Genomic DNA, 17,287 nt, shown 5'->3' on the forward strand with positions numbered 1-17,287 from the left:
TCAACGAGCTTTGGATCGGACCCTTAGTGGTCAGGTGGGATTTTACAGCTGGCAGTTACGGTGCCCATCACGGCCACACAGAACTTCATGCACTGGGGAGCGACTCCTTCACACAACGGGCAGGGCTGTGCAGATACAGGTTTACAAGTCTTGGGCTGAGTCCAGAAGCAGCATCAGTATCAAGCCTGATGAGATGCGTCAGTTATGCCACTGAGGTGTTGGAGGCAGGTAAGGAGTTCAGGGGAAATCTAAGACAGCCCTGAAGGCAGTGTCCCAAGACAAACCAAGAGCAGAGAGTTGCAACAGGCTACCTAAACAGAATATGGTGCATAAACACCCATGGCCCCAGCTAAACGCCAGCGACAGACCTGGTGCAGTTAGTGCCAGCAGATTTTTCTGTATATGTATAAAGAAAGTGCTAGAAACACAGGGGGCAAAATAATGAGAAAAGTTAATTTTAAAAAAAAAAGTGGGGGGGGGGGAGAGACACGTTTTTGTCAAAAACGGAAATCTGGAAATTTCTGACCAGCTCTAAATTGCCCTTCGTCTCCACTGCAATGTAAATAATAAGCAGATGCAAAGCTGGGACCCATCTTCTATCAACACTGGAGCCATTTGTGGAAATTCCGCAATAGGATTTCCCCCCACCCCCTTTGCTTCACTGGAGGGTGCTTGGGCTAACAGGAAAGGACAGGAGCTCCGGGCTTGCTAATATGCTTCCCTGTCCTTTATCACAGGGGTTCTCAATCTTTTGCTTTCTGAGCCCTCCTCCCGCCCTCCCCGCACCATGCTATAAAAACTCCACAGCCTACCTGTGCCACAACAACTGGTTTGCTGCATGTAAAAGCCAGGGTCGGCGTTAAGGGGGTAGCAAGCAGGACAATTGCCTGGGGCCCCACGCCCCAGGGGGCCCCACAAAGCTAAATTGCTCAGGCTTCGGCTTCAGCCCCAGGTGGCGGGGCTCAGGGCTTCGACTTTCTGCCCTGGGCCCCAGTGAACCTAATGCCGGCCCTGCTCATTGGACCCTCTGAAACTGGCTCACGGCCCCACAGGGGCCTTGGACCCCTGGTTGAGAATGGCTGCTTTATTGAACGCGCCATCGTTTTTAAAGGCACAGGAACCCATCAGCTCCATCAGGGCCCCAGAAAGAAAAGAATGATGCCGTAGATGGATAAAAGGGCCGTGGGGCTTACCGTCTTCGTGGCCTTCCCTGTTCCTCCGCCGGTGTCTCTCTCGCCTGTGGCTAACAACCGACTCCGTTCCTGTTTCGTTGTCCAGTCCATCTCGACTGCTGGCAGCATTCGGGCTGAGAGAGACAAGAGGGCAGAAGACAGTCAGGGGTCACACACCGCCTCACTAAAAACAAACCTGCCAATGCACTTAGTGTCCAGGAAGGGCGCTGGCTTCACGGCCCCAGAGAATGAACACAGAGGACAGGTACAACACAGAGAGCAGCAGAGCAAGCTTCCCACAGACTGCTCCGCGAGGGCATCCCCAGTGCTGAGCTAGAGGAGGAGGGGATAGATTGGTCTCCCTGCCTTGGGAATGCCCAGAAAGCATCATCCTCCCATTGAACAAAGCAGTCTCAGACCCTCTAGTTTAGATTGTGGTCCCAACGTCCTAACCACCTTGATGGTGGGACGAGCGAGGGGATTGTTTCCACGTGAATCTTAGCAGATCCGTGGCACGCTTTGGAGAGGCCAGCGGGAAGGCAGCTTTGACTGGTTACACATTCACACAGCAGCTGGAGACTCCAGTCCACATTTGAACAGCACCAGGACCATCAGGGAGGCAGCACAAACGCGCCTCGGGCCTGCCTAACTCAGATGAGAAAACAGTGCAGGGACTCTTGAAGAAAGGGACATTCGTTCTCACCTCTGAACACACAACTGCCTTTCTCCCAATGCCCCTCAATATTCTCCGCAGCTCAAGGATCCCAGAGACAATCACAAGTACGTCTGAGCGACTCCAGTAATGCTGACAATCCAGCGGTGTGTTTCTCTGGAGAAGTGGCTATCAGGAGGTCATTCTGAAAGGAGCACTAGACACTCGCTGGCCTTCTCTGGTATCCCTAGGGTAGCCATGAGTCTCATGAGCCATGTTGCTCACCATCCTGAGGGCTCAGTCACACAGTGCATGGGTCCTCAACCTTTACGGCAACTCCCCGTTTGGAGTTAGCAGCTTGCTGGGAGCCAAGGGCATAAACCACAACTGAGCACAGCCCCCTTTATGGCAGCCCTGCAGCCTAGGAAGACCCCAAATCCCAGAATTCATTGCTGAGATACAAAGGAATGGAGGAAGCAGCCTAGAGCATGCTGGGACTTGCAGTCACTCCGGGCTACACTGCCACATTAGAGAGGAGGCTGGTTGCCTGACAACACTGTGTCCTCCTCCAATCCTTACGGTACCTCAGGGACCCCCACTGGAATTCAGCAGTGCAGATTCCCTCCAAAGTACTGGCCCCAGCCACTGCACTGATTCACGTTCTATTCCTCGCAGCCAATTTACCCTAGACCCTCCTCCTTCCACCACCAGTCCATAGCCTGACCTCCCCTACCATGTCCTGCCTTTTCCCCGCTGGATCGGGGCACGAGGGAGAGAGCGGGGGAGTCAGGTTTTGTTGGGTGAACAACATCAAGGGGCAAGAGCGGAAAAGGGGCCAGTTGGGATTTAACCAAGCCAAAGCCCTGCCCTCCCCATATCTCTCGGTGGCTGAAAGCCCGCCGCTTCCCTCTTCTGCAATAGTGCCCCTAGAAGCCACCTGTCCACTCCAGCAATATGCCAGTGCCCAGATTGTCAGTGGAAATGTTGGTGTGTAAGTCAGAGAAGAATTCGGTCTCTAAGACTTAAGGCCACATTGTGAATCTATTAAAAACGAGAGCAATACTGGCTCCCTACTCCCAGCCTTCAGGGGGCTGCTCCTCAATACAGCTAAGCAAGGTTGCCCATGACCCCTGGTTTAAATAACTGAGCCAAACTGCAGCCTTTGCTAGCCCATCACTGGGGCTGTAATACAGAGCACTGTGCATGTAACCCCGTTTACGAGCAACCGTCTGTTTCAAGACCACTGCTGAGGAAATGCCAAAGTGAAGCTGGCCGGGGCAGAGGGGGATGAGCTCCCCCCGGCCCCCCAACAGCAGTAGCTTGACTGTATACATCTCCCTTCAGGCTCAATATGTTTTATGGGGCTCTGTCATTCTTACGTTTCATAAACGGCACTGGAGTACTCATGTGGAAGGCAGTAGGAAAAGCCTCCCAGAGGCCACAGCTCATTGTAATGGACTGATTTGGGGAAATTGACCTGTAGCTCCTGAAAACACCGACAGAATAGGATCTGACGTAGCAATGTGCCGCTGTGCATCTAGGGGCTGGAACGGCTTCCCTGAGAAAGGGTCACTGCTCGCAGTCACCTCAGGTACCCACCCCACAAACAAGCAGCCCCGGCTTGCGGGCACACCATGCAGCGGAGAGTTACATTTCATGTGTGTCTAAGTAGTTGCTTTGATGGCCATCATCACACTAGTATCCCAGCTCCACACAGTCATCAACAGATTTATTCTCGCAACACCCCAGGAGGTAAGAAAGTGCCGTATCTTCCCCCTCTTATAGATGGGGAAGTGAGGCAGAGTCTAAAGGTAGGTCTACACTTTGACCTGGACTGCCATTCCACCCGACTACCATACCACTGTACATTCCAGCTGAGAAGACATACCCGCACTAGCTAAAACTCCAGTTTGAGGAGACAAATTACCTCTAGCTCGAAGTGTAGATGTACCCCCAGAGACTTGCCCAGGTCACACAGGGTGTCTGTGGCATAGCTGGGAATTGAACCCTTCAGAGTCTTGGCTGAGGGTCCCACTGGTAGGTCTCCCCTTGCTTCCCTCAGATTGCTGCATTAGCATTTTGGGGTGCTTTTCACCAAGGATCTCAAATGGAACATCCTTGCTTCACGAATAGATAAAATAAGGCACAAAGTAATTGCTAATTTTGGGGGTCCAATTTTTGACACCCTACAGTAGGGTTTGAATTCCAGCAGTGCTGAACACTGGCTGCTCCCGTTGGCCTCAATAGGAGATGGGGGAGGGGGGTCATCACAGCTGAAAATTGGGCCCTGCTGCAGTATGTCTAAAGTTGAGCATGCAAGAACGCAGGCACCCAAAATCAGAGGCCATATTTTAACACGTGGGCTCAAAAGAGAGCCAGAAATACATCCCAGATCTCTCGAGTACCAGGTCCTTGTCTGAACCACTAGAAAACACCGTTGTTGCCACCAACATGCTGAAAGACAGTCCAGAAACATGAAATATTTGTTTTAGGGACACACAAAAAAAAAATCACACTAGTTACATCTCAGCAATACATGCTCCAACACTGACTCACCACTTTGCTCCTATCAGAGACTGAATGGATCTCTCTAGTCTAATAGCAGGTCAAGAGAGGATAAATTGCATACAGAGAATGCAATAAAACGGATACAGTTAATGACATTATGGAAGTGCTGTATTGATTACATGGATTCAAAAGGCAAAACTGTTATACAACTACTGTAGACCATCAAGGGAGTTGAACAGTGTAATAAGTGTATAGAGGACTTAAAAGAGGGTTAAAAGCCAATCATATAGGCACCTATTTAACAATGATTTTCCCTCTTTTCCTGGGGGTTTCTGTTTTATGTTCCATACCATGGTGAGTTGGGGTGAAACCATTAAATGAAACAGGTTAATCTTACTCAGCCACTCCATAGCAGCTTCCGGCTGAGGCGCTCAGACATTTTGCAAACACTAGTTAAGCCCCATAATCTCCACATGGAATAGGCAAGTATTATCCCCATTTTAGAGATGGAGAAACTGAAGCACAGTGAGGTTAAAGGATTTGTCTGTGACAATCAGGAACAGAACCCAGGGGTCAGGAATCCCTGCCTGTGCTCAAATCACAAGACCGTTTCCCACCCAAATCAAGAGGAAAGGAGGACTGAAATCCACCGGTCTGAGCCCAGTGTTCTCTCCCTGGAATCACAAGGAACTGAACATGGAAGATACGCCCATCCAGCAACAGATGGCTCCTGCTCCATGCTCCAAGGAAGAGGCAAAAACTCCTTTTAGCCCCTACCAATATGCCCCATGGGGAAGGGAATTAGGTCCCCAAATGAAATTTGGCCACCAGTTCAACCTTTACATGCACCAAAGAGGCTCAGAGAAGCATCCTAACATTTGGAAACTTACAGGAACAGAAAACTTTGCACTGTTTGAGTTTGCTCCTAACTACCGTAGTACACAGAGCTGTGTGGTACAGTGGATAAGGTACCGGATTGGGACTCTGGAGATCTGAGTTCTATCCCAATCCTACCACTACCTCAAGAGAAGAATTTAATCAATCCGTGCCTCTGTTTCTCAGTCTGTGCATGGGAGATAATGTTTACCCAGCTGTGCACAGTGCTTTCAGACCAGGGGATGAAAGATGGTTAATGCTAAATACTAGCAATAATCTACAGAGGTGCCTCTCAGATCTCGGCGGTTACGCCGCAGACCGGGACATACGCTGAGAAAGAGAGACAAAAGCAGTACCAAATTGACCAAAACACCAAGCTTTGTAAAAATAGTGCATAACTTAAAGCTGATCTTTGACTGCCAGAAATCGCTCAAGCAGCATATGCTGCGGAAGGAATCCCCCAGCTTCTCATTAAGGCTGAAGAAACACAGGAGATGCCCTGCCAGTTTCACATGTGTGCATGTCTCTATTGCGAGAATGAGCCGGACACTTCAAACAGAAAGCGCAGGACAAGGGAATTCAAGAGACTCAAGCACGCTGCTCAGCGCTGATGCTAGTTCTCTTCCGCAGGAGCTGTAAAAATTAAAATTCTTTGAGGGGAAAAGGCTAGTGCCTCAGCGGTTCTCTTTCCATGTTGAGAAACCCAGGACAACAATCAAAGGCTGCATCAAATCCTCCTCACTCAAACCCACATGGGGACGACTGAAAGCAAGCCGGAAACCCACAAGATCTCTATGGACTTTCCTCAGGGTAGAAATTCAGAAGGGACCACGCTAGCAGCTTCCAAACCTGAGTAAGTGGGCCCCCAATGCCACTTTGCCGAGGTGTTTTAGTCCTGACCAACAGTTCCTCCTGCTGTTATGGTCCTGCACCCCCCCCACCCCCAGCTGTGCCACCATGCCTCAGTCCTGAGCCACAATCCCCCTTGGGATGCTTTTCTCTTTTGGGTCCGGTTATCACGGGGCGGTGGGGGGGGGGGGGGAGGAGGAGAGGAGAGAAAAGAAAGATTCCTCATGGAAGATATTCCCTTCCTTTGTCCCTAAACAAAGATGGGCATCAGCAGGTTTTCCAGGCCTTCGTCAGTCAACCTCAGCAGCACCATCTAGTGAGTACAGGCAGTTACCATGCATCACCGGTGACCGGACACTCAAAGGCTGCCCGAGAAATCTCTACCTTGGAAGTGCAACGCTGCTGGTTTCCTCTCTCGCTGCTGGGAGGTCGGGTTTGCTTGCCAACATGAAAGGAGCACACTGTGGATGTGTGAGGGCAGGGATACTGGGCCAGGCCCTCCACTGGGGTAAATCAGCATTGCTCCATTGATGTGCCTGGAGCAATGCCAATCTACACCCTCTGAGTAAGCGATCCCAGCTCCGAGGTGCTCATTTTCTAATCAGATTTGTATAGCCTCCTCTCCCACAGTATCCGAGTGCCTCACAATCTTTAGTGTGTTACTCCTCACAGCCCACCCCGTGAAGCCGGGCAGGGTTACCTTTGTGCGTTTGGTGAAGACAGGCTAGGCCAAAGGGAGAGCGCTCAGCATAATTACTCCACCTCCATGAGAGGCAGAAGAGCGTCTCCCACAGACAGAGCGCTGTCCACACCGCGCTAAGTCGATCTAACTTACGCCACTCAGGGAGGTGGCTTTTTCACACCACTGAGCGACGTAAGTTACGTCGATTTAAGCGGTAGTGTAGACAAGCCCTGAGGCACAGAAAGACTAAGTGACTTGCCCAAGTTCACACAGGAAGTCGGTGGCAGAGCAGGCAATTGAACCCAGCTCTCCTGAGTTGTAGATTAGAGTTCTAACCACTGAACTGTCCACCAGGCAGTTGAACTACGACCACACAAAAACAACGTGTTATTTCTGCCCTCACTGAGCTGCTCATGATGCCAAGCAACTACATTCAAATATGATGAAAAGCATCAGAAAAAATAACCTTTTTGAATCCAGCCAAAAATAAATCCAAAGGTTGGGAACAGGACAAAAAAAACCCCTACAGCAACGAGGCGGCAGCTGGTGTGTTGTTTATCATTCTGACCAGTATTATCTCATTGTTGTGCTGCCTGCCAACCCGTCTGTCGACTTGAATCCATCTCCTCTCGTCTCATACTTGGATCGTAAGGTCTTTGGGGCACCGACTGTCTTTGTTCTGTGACTGTACAGCACCTCGCACACTGGGGCCCTCATCTACAGCCGGGGCCCCTGGGTGATGCAATTAATAAATACAACCACCACCAGAAAAAGGAGGGAGAAGAGAATCAGTAGACATCTATACTAAAATATACTTAAAATCTACGACTACGAAATAGAAAAAGGAACTGACACAGGTATCGAGGGGAGGGGGAAGCAATTCCTACCCTAAAAAGCCCTCCCCTCACAGAGGCCTGCTGGCCTGGAATGAAAGGGCAATCCCAGGCCAGCAGGCGGAGTACAAGTGCAGAGATCTGTCAATTACAGGCTGCGACTGAACTGAACCGCAAACCTCTCATCAGACTCCAGGGGAAGAACTCGGGCTTTAAAACAACTCGTCTACCAACTTCGAGCCAACCCACCACGTTGCGTCCCAGGACCCTGTCCTCAGCAGCTGGCCAATGTTCCTGCATTCTCCCTGTCTGCCGAGGCCAACCCGCACCAGGGCCAGCACTCCCGGCAGCAGGAACAGGCGTACACAAACGATGGGCCACACACTTGGCAGTCCCCTCTCCTCACGTATACCCACGGCCGCCCACCCCACCAGACCCTCATTAGCCCACTGGCCCAAGAAAGCCAAGCGCTTGCATTTCTTCTCCAGCCCCGATTTCTCCACGCTGCTGTTTGTTCAGCCAGATGGCTAAACGCCTCCATGTGCGGCGACAGCAAGTGTTGTCTCGTCATCAGAACACAAGCCTGGGAGCCAGGACCTCCCGGCTTCTCTGCCTGACTCACTGTGTGAGACCTTGGGCAAGCCACGTCACCTCGCCATGCCTCAGTTTGCCCAGCTGCGAAATGGGGATGCATAGATACTAAGGTCAGAAGGGACCATTATGATCATCTAGTCCGACCTCCTGCACGACGCAGGCCACAGAATCTCACCCACCCACTCCTGCGAAAAACCTCTCACTTATGTCTGAGCTATTGAAGTCCTCAAATCGTGGTTTAAAGACTTCAAGGAGCAGAGAATCCTCCAGCAAGTGACCCATGCCCCACGCTACAGAGGGGCGCTGGGAAGCATGACGCCCCATTGACAAAGTTCTGGGAGTTCGACAGATGGCAGCAGGCGCAATGGAAGAGCACAGCTGAATAAAACGGCATCTTTAACACTAGAGGTAAAAACAGGGAGTGCTGCACACGTGACCCTGTGCCACGAGTTTGAGGGGGTGTTTTTAAAGGCACAGTTAAAGCCTTCTAAAACCAGCACATACTTCTATATATAGGTCAGGAAGAAAAGAACTAGTTATGCTAGCAGGTCATGCGACTGCAATTGTACAGGCTACTCGCCCACCAGGAAAGCGAAGCTTGGCCACAAGAGGGCAGCATAACCCTGGCAAGAAACGCAGGCCAGGCGAGTATTCCCCGGGATTTCTTCTCCTCCAGAAGGCAGCTTGGTGCTTAGCCCCCGCCCAGATAACGGGCTCGTCCAGGCAACAGACATCCCAGAAAGCAGGGGTGGGGGAAGGAGGAGGGAACGTGAGAACAGCAGGAAAGGACACTGGGTTTGCCTCTGCACATTGAGCCACTGGCTCACGAGCATTGGGGTTCGGCTCCCCCTCTGCATCCTTACTGGGATCCTGTTAATGTCACCAGTGCGGAGCCAAATGCGAAGGGCAGGGTCAGCAGCAGAACAAATGGAACAGCTGTTAACCCCTCTGCGCCAGGGGCTGCCTGCCGTTCGGGCCTGGCAGCACAAAGCCTGTCAAAGAAGCGAAGTGGCAAGATGTCCTGGCATCAGCATCAATGCACCGAGCACAGGGCATCTGGGTTGCCAGGGACAAGGAGAGGCCAGAGGCACTGAGAGCTCACTTGGCTTCCAAACGAATAAAATGGGCAAACACAAGGGTTTCATGCAGCGGGTGGTTCACTTGATCAGGCTGGATTGGTTAATATAGCAAGAGAAACAGCACTGAATTTTGAGGTAGGTGAACCTGGGACTGACAGCCCTAGAGACTGATGGCTTCTGTTTTTCTGAAGGGAGGCAGAGTGGTCTGGTGGTCAGAGCAAGTGGGGAGAGGGGTCAGAATTCCTGGGTTCTATTTGCACTTCTAGGAGGCAGTGTGGCTCAGTGGTTAGAGCATGGGTCTGGGACTCTGGCACTTTGCTTTCTAGTCCTGATATTGATACTAACTTGACCTTGGGGAAAACGCCACTTAACTTCTCCGTGCATCAGATTTCCCATCGGTTTAACCAGTCGAGCACTTATACGCACATCAGAAGTTAGAATAATTCATGCGGTTGACAAACAGTGGGGGGCCTGAGATCCAAGATTCATATCCAGATTCCAACCACTCCAAAGGACTGGTGCACAGGGTGGCAGTTTTGAGTCTGGGTTTGGGAGTTGGATTCACTGGGTTACAGGAAAAGGAACCAATAGCGAAATGCAAATCCCAAATTCAGGACTGCACTGATCTGGGGTTTCAGTTCAGGCCCCAGCCTAAAACTACAGGGCAGAATCTCAGCTCTCAAGCACAGCTAGCCTTTGAGGGAAAATACTTGCTGTTCCCTGGAACAGATCAGAAGGATCACTGGGTACTTATACACTATGGTCTGGATCTTGCTCTCAGTCCCCACTCAAGTCAATGGGAGTCATTCTAGATTTACACTGGGAGGATCTGGCCCTGTACGTAGAGCCGCAGGTAACTAGGCTGCTATTCCACCAATGTACGTTGCATTCCATACAGTCAGGGTGATAGCGTGGGGAGCATTATTCCTTAAGCAAATTGCTGCTCTTTATTATAACGTTCTGCTGCCTGTGTGTGCTACATAATTATATGGCACACGGTAATAAAAGGTTGTCATCCACATGCCACCCAAAGCATTTGTATTCTTCCCCTTCTCCCCCGCAAGGTGGGTTTCGAAAGGACGAGCAATAAGGTAATTTCTCAGATGATCACATTTTTCCCTCCCATCCCCCTTTTTATTCCCCAATGAGCACAACAATATCAAAACAATAAAACAAAACAGGTGGGAAGCACCTAACACAGGGTGCTGAGAGCTGGGGGAGGGCAAGGCAGAGAGGTGGGGGAAGAGCCAGGGAAGTATTTTGCATCCCTTGATTAGAAAGAATAGCTTGGCCTTACTGAAATGAAGGAGGCCGTGAGTCTCCGATGCCACCCGTTCTCTCGATGGGAGGAGGGAGATCCGTGTGGCTTTCAGCGCACTGGGAGCCCGTGTCGGAGTGGGAGCTTTCAGCCAGGACCAGCTGCAACAGAATAAAAGGGAAAATTAGATACACCCATACAGGTTTCCATGCCCTGATGTAAGGCGCTCAGCTGCCCCCTTGGTAGATTAGAGGCAGAGAGAACTGCTTGGCATTGGATTTTGATGGCTCTTTGCCAACCTTTCACAAAAGCCAGATCACTTTGGGTCCGAATGTGAAATTGGAACTTGTAGGGATTTGTGCAAAGCCCTTATGAGACCCACAACCCTGCAGCTGACTCAAAGCAAGACCGACATTGCTGGGCAGGGAGCACGTTTTGAGAGACTTAGGAAATTCAAAGGACATTGCAGAAGGAAACTTGTGACCCTCAGCAGGTCACCAGGACTGAACAAAACCCCTGGAATCCTCCCAGGCCTTCAGGAACCCTTGGGAAACGCATGCACATGAATGCACTGGGGGACTTTGCAGAACGCCCTGCCTTCAGTGACCGCTTTACCCGATGGGTTCAATCAACCCCCCATGCTCACAAGGAAAATCAAAGCCTGCAAAATCACATGGCCCAAATGCAAGGAGTTGTTTCGTCAGTTCCGGCAGGCACTTGGGCAAGAAGTGCTGAAGATTGAGGATTGGATCCCGGCTGTATGCACACAGCCATGGTTTGTTACACAGACACCCCTGAACATGGGGGAATCTGGGTCCAGATCCAATTCCATGGCTAGTCCTTATTTTTTACAAAAATCCCCTGCCTGAACACCTGGAAACTTTAGGAGGTAGACCTGAAATCCCCAGCTGGGTCTGAGTTCTGTGATTTAGGCCCATTTCCATTATAAAACGTCAAGGTCATTCCTCAACAGTGCCATAAAATCCTCAGACAGGCAGAAATAAATGGCAGTCAGTTTAAAAATCCAGAGGACATTTTTATTTTATTTTATTTTGTTTTTTTGCTTCACAGGCTGTGTGCTCTCAATAGTCCATAATGGCCTGAAACCTTCTGTAAAACCATGTTGCTATAAACGACTGTGTTCAAACCCCCTTGAATACCGACATCTGCATTCACGGAAGCTACAGGCTGCTGGCAGGCAGCCAGTCAGGGGAGTGCGGAAGGATGCAAAGGACTCAACGTAGAACGCTCATGTGAAAACGGGTAATTGAAGAAAAGCTACAGCAATCAATCTTCTCACCACAAACAGGCAGCTAGACACAGCCCGGTGTGTCGGAGGCTTATACATTCCATTCTCATTACAAGGGTGTATAAATTCTGCAGATCCCCACCACATGGCCACTTCTTATTTTCAACTTCCTATCAACAGGAGGAAGCCTCGTGTATATGGATAGCAGGGATATTAGGGTTACACAAAAGACACATGGGTCCAGTCCTGTTCCACCAAACTCAGCGGATGAAACTCCCATGCAGAATCAGGCCCTTTGAGAGTAAGCCAATCAGGTTATGGATACACTGGAGCTAAACAAATGGGTTCCCCTCTTTTCCCTCGTTCCTAACTCAAGGTCTTATGTTGAGGGACACTGGAGGATGTTTGAAGTTGGTTGGAGACTTCTACTAACCAAATCTGATTTATCCAGCTGCCTTGTATCTACATTTCCCTATTCTCCAAGGTTTTGGAGGCCAATGTCTTTCAGTCTATTCCCCATCACCACACACACTTTTTTTTTTTTTTTTGGGTAGAGCCAGGTGAAGCGAGGGCTACTTCCATCTTTACAGAACCTTGCTAGCGTTGGAGAAAGCCACAGTTAAAGCACACACCTAGGAATCAGATAATCTGGGTTCAATTCCCGGCTCTGCTGGGGATTCTGTGCAGCCGTAAATGAGTCACTTCATTTCTCCGTAGCTCAGGTTTTCCCCTCAGGCTGGTGCGAGGTTAAATTAATTCATTAATGTTTGTAAATTAATTTATGGCCCTTGGGTGGAAGGGGCCATAGCTGGATAAAGGACGCTTAGAATCAAACCAGAAGCGGTTTGGACCCAGCTTCCATTTCAAAACGAACTCCTGAAGTTTGGGGATTTCAGATTAAGGGGTCAAGTTTTGCTCCAACTTTATTTCCAACAGAAGGGGCAAAAATAGGAGCAATATTTTTGTTTTAAAATATAGATTAGATTTATTGATTATTATTACGATAGGGAAACAGCCCCTCGTCCCACGCTATCCAGGCCGCCACACGTCAGTTGGAGAACACAGGAGGCAAAAAGGCTTGAAAACCTGTTCCATTTTTTGTTCACTTGTGCAAACTCCTCCTGTTGCAAGATTTTATTTATAGTGTGGTCGCGCTTCGAGGCCCGAAAGGAGGACATCAGAGTCCTGTTGTGCTCGGCCCTGTATACACACAGCAAGAGATAGCTATTGCCCCAAAAGAGCTTACAGGCCAAACAGACAATACCCAGGGTGGGAGAAAGGCAGTTTGAATGGCATCTTGAACAGATGGGAAACTGAGGCACAGAGCAATGAGGTGACTGGTCTAAGGGTCACCCACGGCGTGCGTGGCAGAAACAGGAATTAATCTGGGATCTTCCAAGTCCCATCCAGTGCCTTGACCGTGAGAGAGCATCCGTCAGCCTCGTTTCATCGGTACCATTTTGTCCAGCGACAGGGAATTCGGATTAACCAGAAATGACACCGAGGACATTTCTTTCACATGGGCTGCTGATCAGACGAGATGCCAACCATTTCTGGCCATGAGCTCCACTTGAACTAGTCACCTAGAAGCGAAGGGGCCCATATCCTATTACCAATCCCCTAAACCATCTAAATCCCCTTGCCCGAGTCCCTCCACACAACACGATTAAGAAATCTTTTAATTAAGTAGATGCACTAATACCAACTAAGATTATCACCTCTCACTGAGAGGCCAAAGGTCTCAGTCTCTCTCCATTTGTAACAGGGCATAAAAGCTAAACACAGCATAAACGAGCTTGACCGTAATTGGTTAATTTATCAAAGGCTAATCCTAATATAATTCTTGGGTAAATACTAGCCATCAGTGCAAGGGGTGCAGGGGAGGAAAACCGGTGATCCTGGCAGGCAGCACGGAGTCCCGAAGGGGAATAGATCATAGAAAAAGGCAGGCAAGAGACAGATGGACATAAAAAGGAGCAGTTAGAATACAAAATGGTTCTTCGAAGCCAGCTATATTACTCATCAGACTCGTACATCACCCAAAGCTAGAGTGACGGGGGAAAAATATGGAAGCGACACATCGCGTGAGTGATCCAAATAACATGCCGACAGGAATCTGTTCAGCGCCGGGAAGGCGTCTAGAAGGTATGGTGGCATTATGGAGACGGAGGTGACTCTCTGAGCAAGGCCTGTCCCTCAAGGAATCCCTCTGCAGGGGAGAACGTTTGCACGAATCAAACCAAGGAACACAAAAGAAGAAAAGAAATTGGGCGTAGACACGAGACCCGAACACTCCTCACACCTCGTCCCGCTCCCAAATCAGACTGAGCTACCCAGACCAGTCTAGTGCCATTTGCTTTGAAGCGGGAAGATGCAAAAAACTTTCTCCAGGCTTTCCACAGAGGGGAACACCTGTCCTAATTACGTGCAGCCACGTAACAAAGAGGCCGAGATGAGCTGACACCAAGACCAATCACTTCCCAAGAAAAACGGAAGTGACACATTTTAGCCGGGACTGTCAGTTACCCAGCAGCCCTTGGCCTGACGAGCTAATTGTGCTGATGAGGTGGCACAACACCTGGGGCTCTGGTGCACACACTGAGGGCCGCTGTCAGCTTTGCCTGATGTTAGCCATGGGCTCTATTTTAGGCATAGTGCACCTGGCCTGGCCTGTTCAAAGGGACGAAGGGCCACACACCCATTTCCTATCAGCATTCGATAGGATTGGAGTTCCCAGCTCCCTTAGACTGCTTTGATTGTCCCAGACCCAGTGGAGGTGCAGAAACAAGGACATACAGTGCTTTTCTTAGCTAACTTAGCCTCTCAGCAGCACCCTTGGGTGGTAGGATAGATATCATTAGCCTCATTTTACAGCTGTGGAAACCAAGGCACAGTGCCTCAGAGATTTGCCATAGGTCAGAGGTATCATAGAATCATAGCGTTGGAAGGGACCTCAGGAGGTCATCTAGTCCAACCCCCTGTTCAAAGCAGGACCAATCCTCAATTTTTGCCCTAGATCTCTAAATGGCCCCCTCAAGGATTGAACTCATGACCCTGGGTTTAGCAGACCAATGCTCAAACCACTGAGCTATCCCTCCCCAGGTAGTCAGTGGCAAGGTGGGATGGAACTCAGGAGATCCTGATTCCTATATGTAGACCATAAGACCACGCCACCACCCACTAGAGACAGAAGAGGGCTAGCCAAGTGGCCTGTTCCATCCTTCCACCAATGCAGTGGCTTGACCCACACCTACCAGAACCTGCCCAATTTGACTGGGAACTCCGCATGGACGAGCTCGCTCTATTGATTTCTGGTACCTCCTGTTGGCCAGCACGCAAAGCCTGAAAGAAAGTCGTGACGATGTCAGTTGTCAACTGAAAGTTAATTCCCACGAGAGGATTTAGAAGGGCCGACAGAGGGCAGCCCCACCATCAGTCAGGAGCCTGGGGTTAAGCCTGGGTCTCTTTGGAAACCAAACAGTTGCTCTCCAGGCAGGGAGACAGGTTATTATTGGAGCTGGTCAAAAATTTTTGTTTAAATTTGAATTTAGTGGGGCAAGAAAATGGAGAACTCTTTCTCCGAGCTAGAGCTAGTATTCCCTAATGGAGGAAACATCACCTAGTGCTTAGAGCACAGACCTGCGAGCCAGAACTCCTGGGTTCTGGCCCAAGTTCTGCCGCGATTTGCTGCGAGACACTCAACAAGTGACCTAATGTGTGTGACGCAGTTTCTCCATCAGTCAAATAAGGATAACACCAAGGACTAGTGAAACCCAAGGAATCAACATTTTAATGCTTTGAAATCCTTGCAGAAGGCCAAATGCAAAAAAGTGTTTGCATCTTTAAAGGGAAGGGCTTAGCCCTGCAAAGCAACGAGGAAAAATCCTGCTGATTATTAGAGTTTGTATGGCCCAGCTTTGGGGAGAAAAGGGGAGGATGTGAAACTCAAACAGCTTTTTTGAGGATATTGGAAGTGTCAGGAAATCCCTCAAGTCTGGCAGCACCTGAAATGAGTTGGGAGGGAGACAGTTTAAAAGGGCTTCAGAAAGTGTTCTTGCTACTCTGCCAATCTGGGGCCTGGAGGGTCCTGCAGGATGACCTGACTTTAGCAAAAGGCCTTGGAGCGATTTAGTTATTAAAACAAAATCATTTGCTGTCCAGATCCGTGTCGGCCGACAGCTGGTAGGGCATGTTCTGCCGTTCGCCGAATCTTTCATCCTTCACTCCTAGACATCCACATTTGTGAACATGGGAAATAAAGTGTCATTCAATATTTTGATGGCTGTAAACCAAATTAACAGGAATACGACGAAGGAGCTTCAGGAAAACACCCGCTGTACTACTGCAGGAAAGGAAACCTGCCCCAGGCGACCAAGCTGCAGTTGGATTAAGACAATGGCTCAGGCTAGCTGGCTTTCCACAGTGGTCAAATGGAGTGGAATCAGAAAAGTTACACATAGTACAGCACCTAGCACAATGGTGTTCTGAATCTGGTTGGGGCCTTCCAATGCTACCATAGCACATGCTGTAAGAAAACAGCTTTCCAAATGGAGCGGGACAGCTCTTTGTTGTGACAGCACAAGGAAAAGGAATTTCGGAGCAAAGTGAGGGCGTCACAGTGTTTGCTGCTTCTGCACTCTGGGATCAAACAAAGGGCTTGTGTCATGCATTGGGGTGCAGGGAAATCTGGTCTGTCTTTTGTAAAGCTCATTAAGGATTCATCATTTCTTCCTACAACGAACGATGCCAGGCAGAGATCCAAGTATCTGATGGGCTTTGCTTGAAGATAAATCACATCCCTTTCTCTTAGAGAGCTAGAGTGTATCGCAAAAGGTCATTCTGAAAGAAAAAAAAGAAGAACTTGGTATTCTGTTTGGGCATTATAGGCTTCTCAAAGTGTTTCCAGAAGAGCAGGGTTGTTAACTCCAGCGTCCTGGCCAAATGCCAACTCCGATCATTACCTTTTGCCCATCAAGTTCCCCCTGCAGTTTCAACTGGATACAGCATCCTGCTTCATTTCCTGCCTTATACTGCAGCTGTGCTGTGTGTGGTTACACAGCGTTCCTGTGTTGCTGCTGTGTTCCACCCCAGAGAAGGCTGCATTTCAGTGATTGATGAGGCAGACCCTAAACCTCTTTTGCCTATTTCACAGGGGTGAGAATTAATAAATGTGTAACCAATTATAATTGTTGCTTCACGTAATGTTTATTTAACTTAAAGTCTGTTTCACGAATTAACACAGTGAGATCCTCATATTGCTAAGATCTCACCACAGCACCTGCTATTAAATCTTTGTAGAGAGATGAGGAGAGCTTACCCATTCTGCGTGAGCTACAGAAAGGGCCTGATTCTCCTCTCCCACTGTTAATGCTGCAGTATCTCCGCTGACTTTAGAGAGTCACTTCTGATTTACAGCAGCACAAGTGATACCCAGTGTCAGGCTCAGAGGATGCAGGTTAATACTGTGAAGCTTAGCAAGAGTCTACCGTAAGAGTATCACCTGTGATCTTTAACACTGATGGAAGACTCACCTTT

The 17,287-nt window shown here is 49.4% G+C and overlaps 1 protein-coding gene across 3 annotated transcripts in view; it reads right to left on the bottom strand.

Annotated features, from left to right (window-relative positions):
- Nucleotides 1-17,287, bottom strand: part of DVL1 (dishevelled segment polarity protein 1) — a 169,863-nt gene that overhangs the window by 60,244 nt on the left and 92,332 nt on the right. For all 3 annotated transcript variants that reach the window (XM_084651773.1, XM_084651772.1, XM_084651775.1), the window contains exons 3-4: nucleotides 10,543-10,664; nucleotides 1,194-1,306 (exon numbers count right to left, since the gene is read on the bottom strand). In XM_084651773.1, the coding sequence (XP_084507899.1) occupies nucleotides 1,194-1,306; nucleotides 10,543-10,664 (235 nt within the window). The remainder of the gene's footprint in view (nucleotides 1-1,193; nucleotides 1,307-10,542; nucleotides 10,665-17,287) is intronic.

The sequence above is a fragment of the Lepidochelys olivacea genome (genome assembly GCF_965140295.1).
Source record: "Lepidochelys olivacea isolate rLepOli2 genome assembly, chromosome: 18".
In the NCBI taxonomy this organism is placed as follows: domain Eukaryota; kingdom Metazoa; phylum Chordata; order Testudines; family Cheloniidae; genus Lepidochelys; species Lepidochelys olivacea.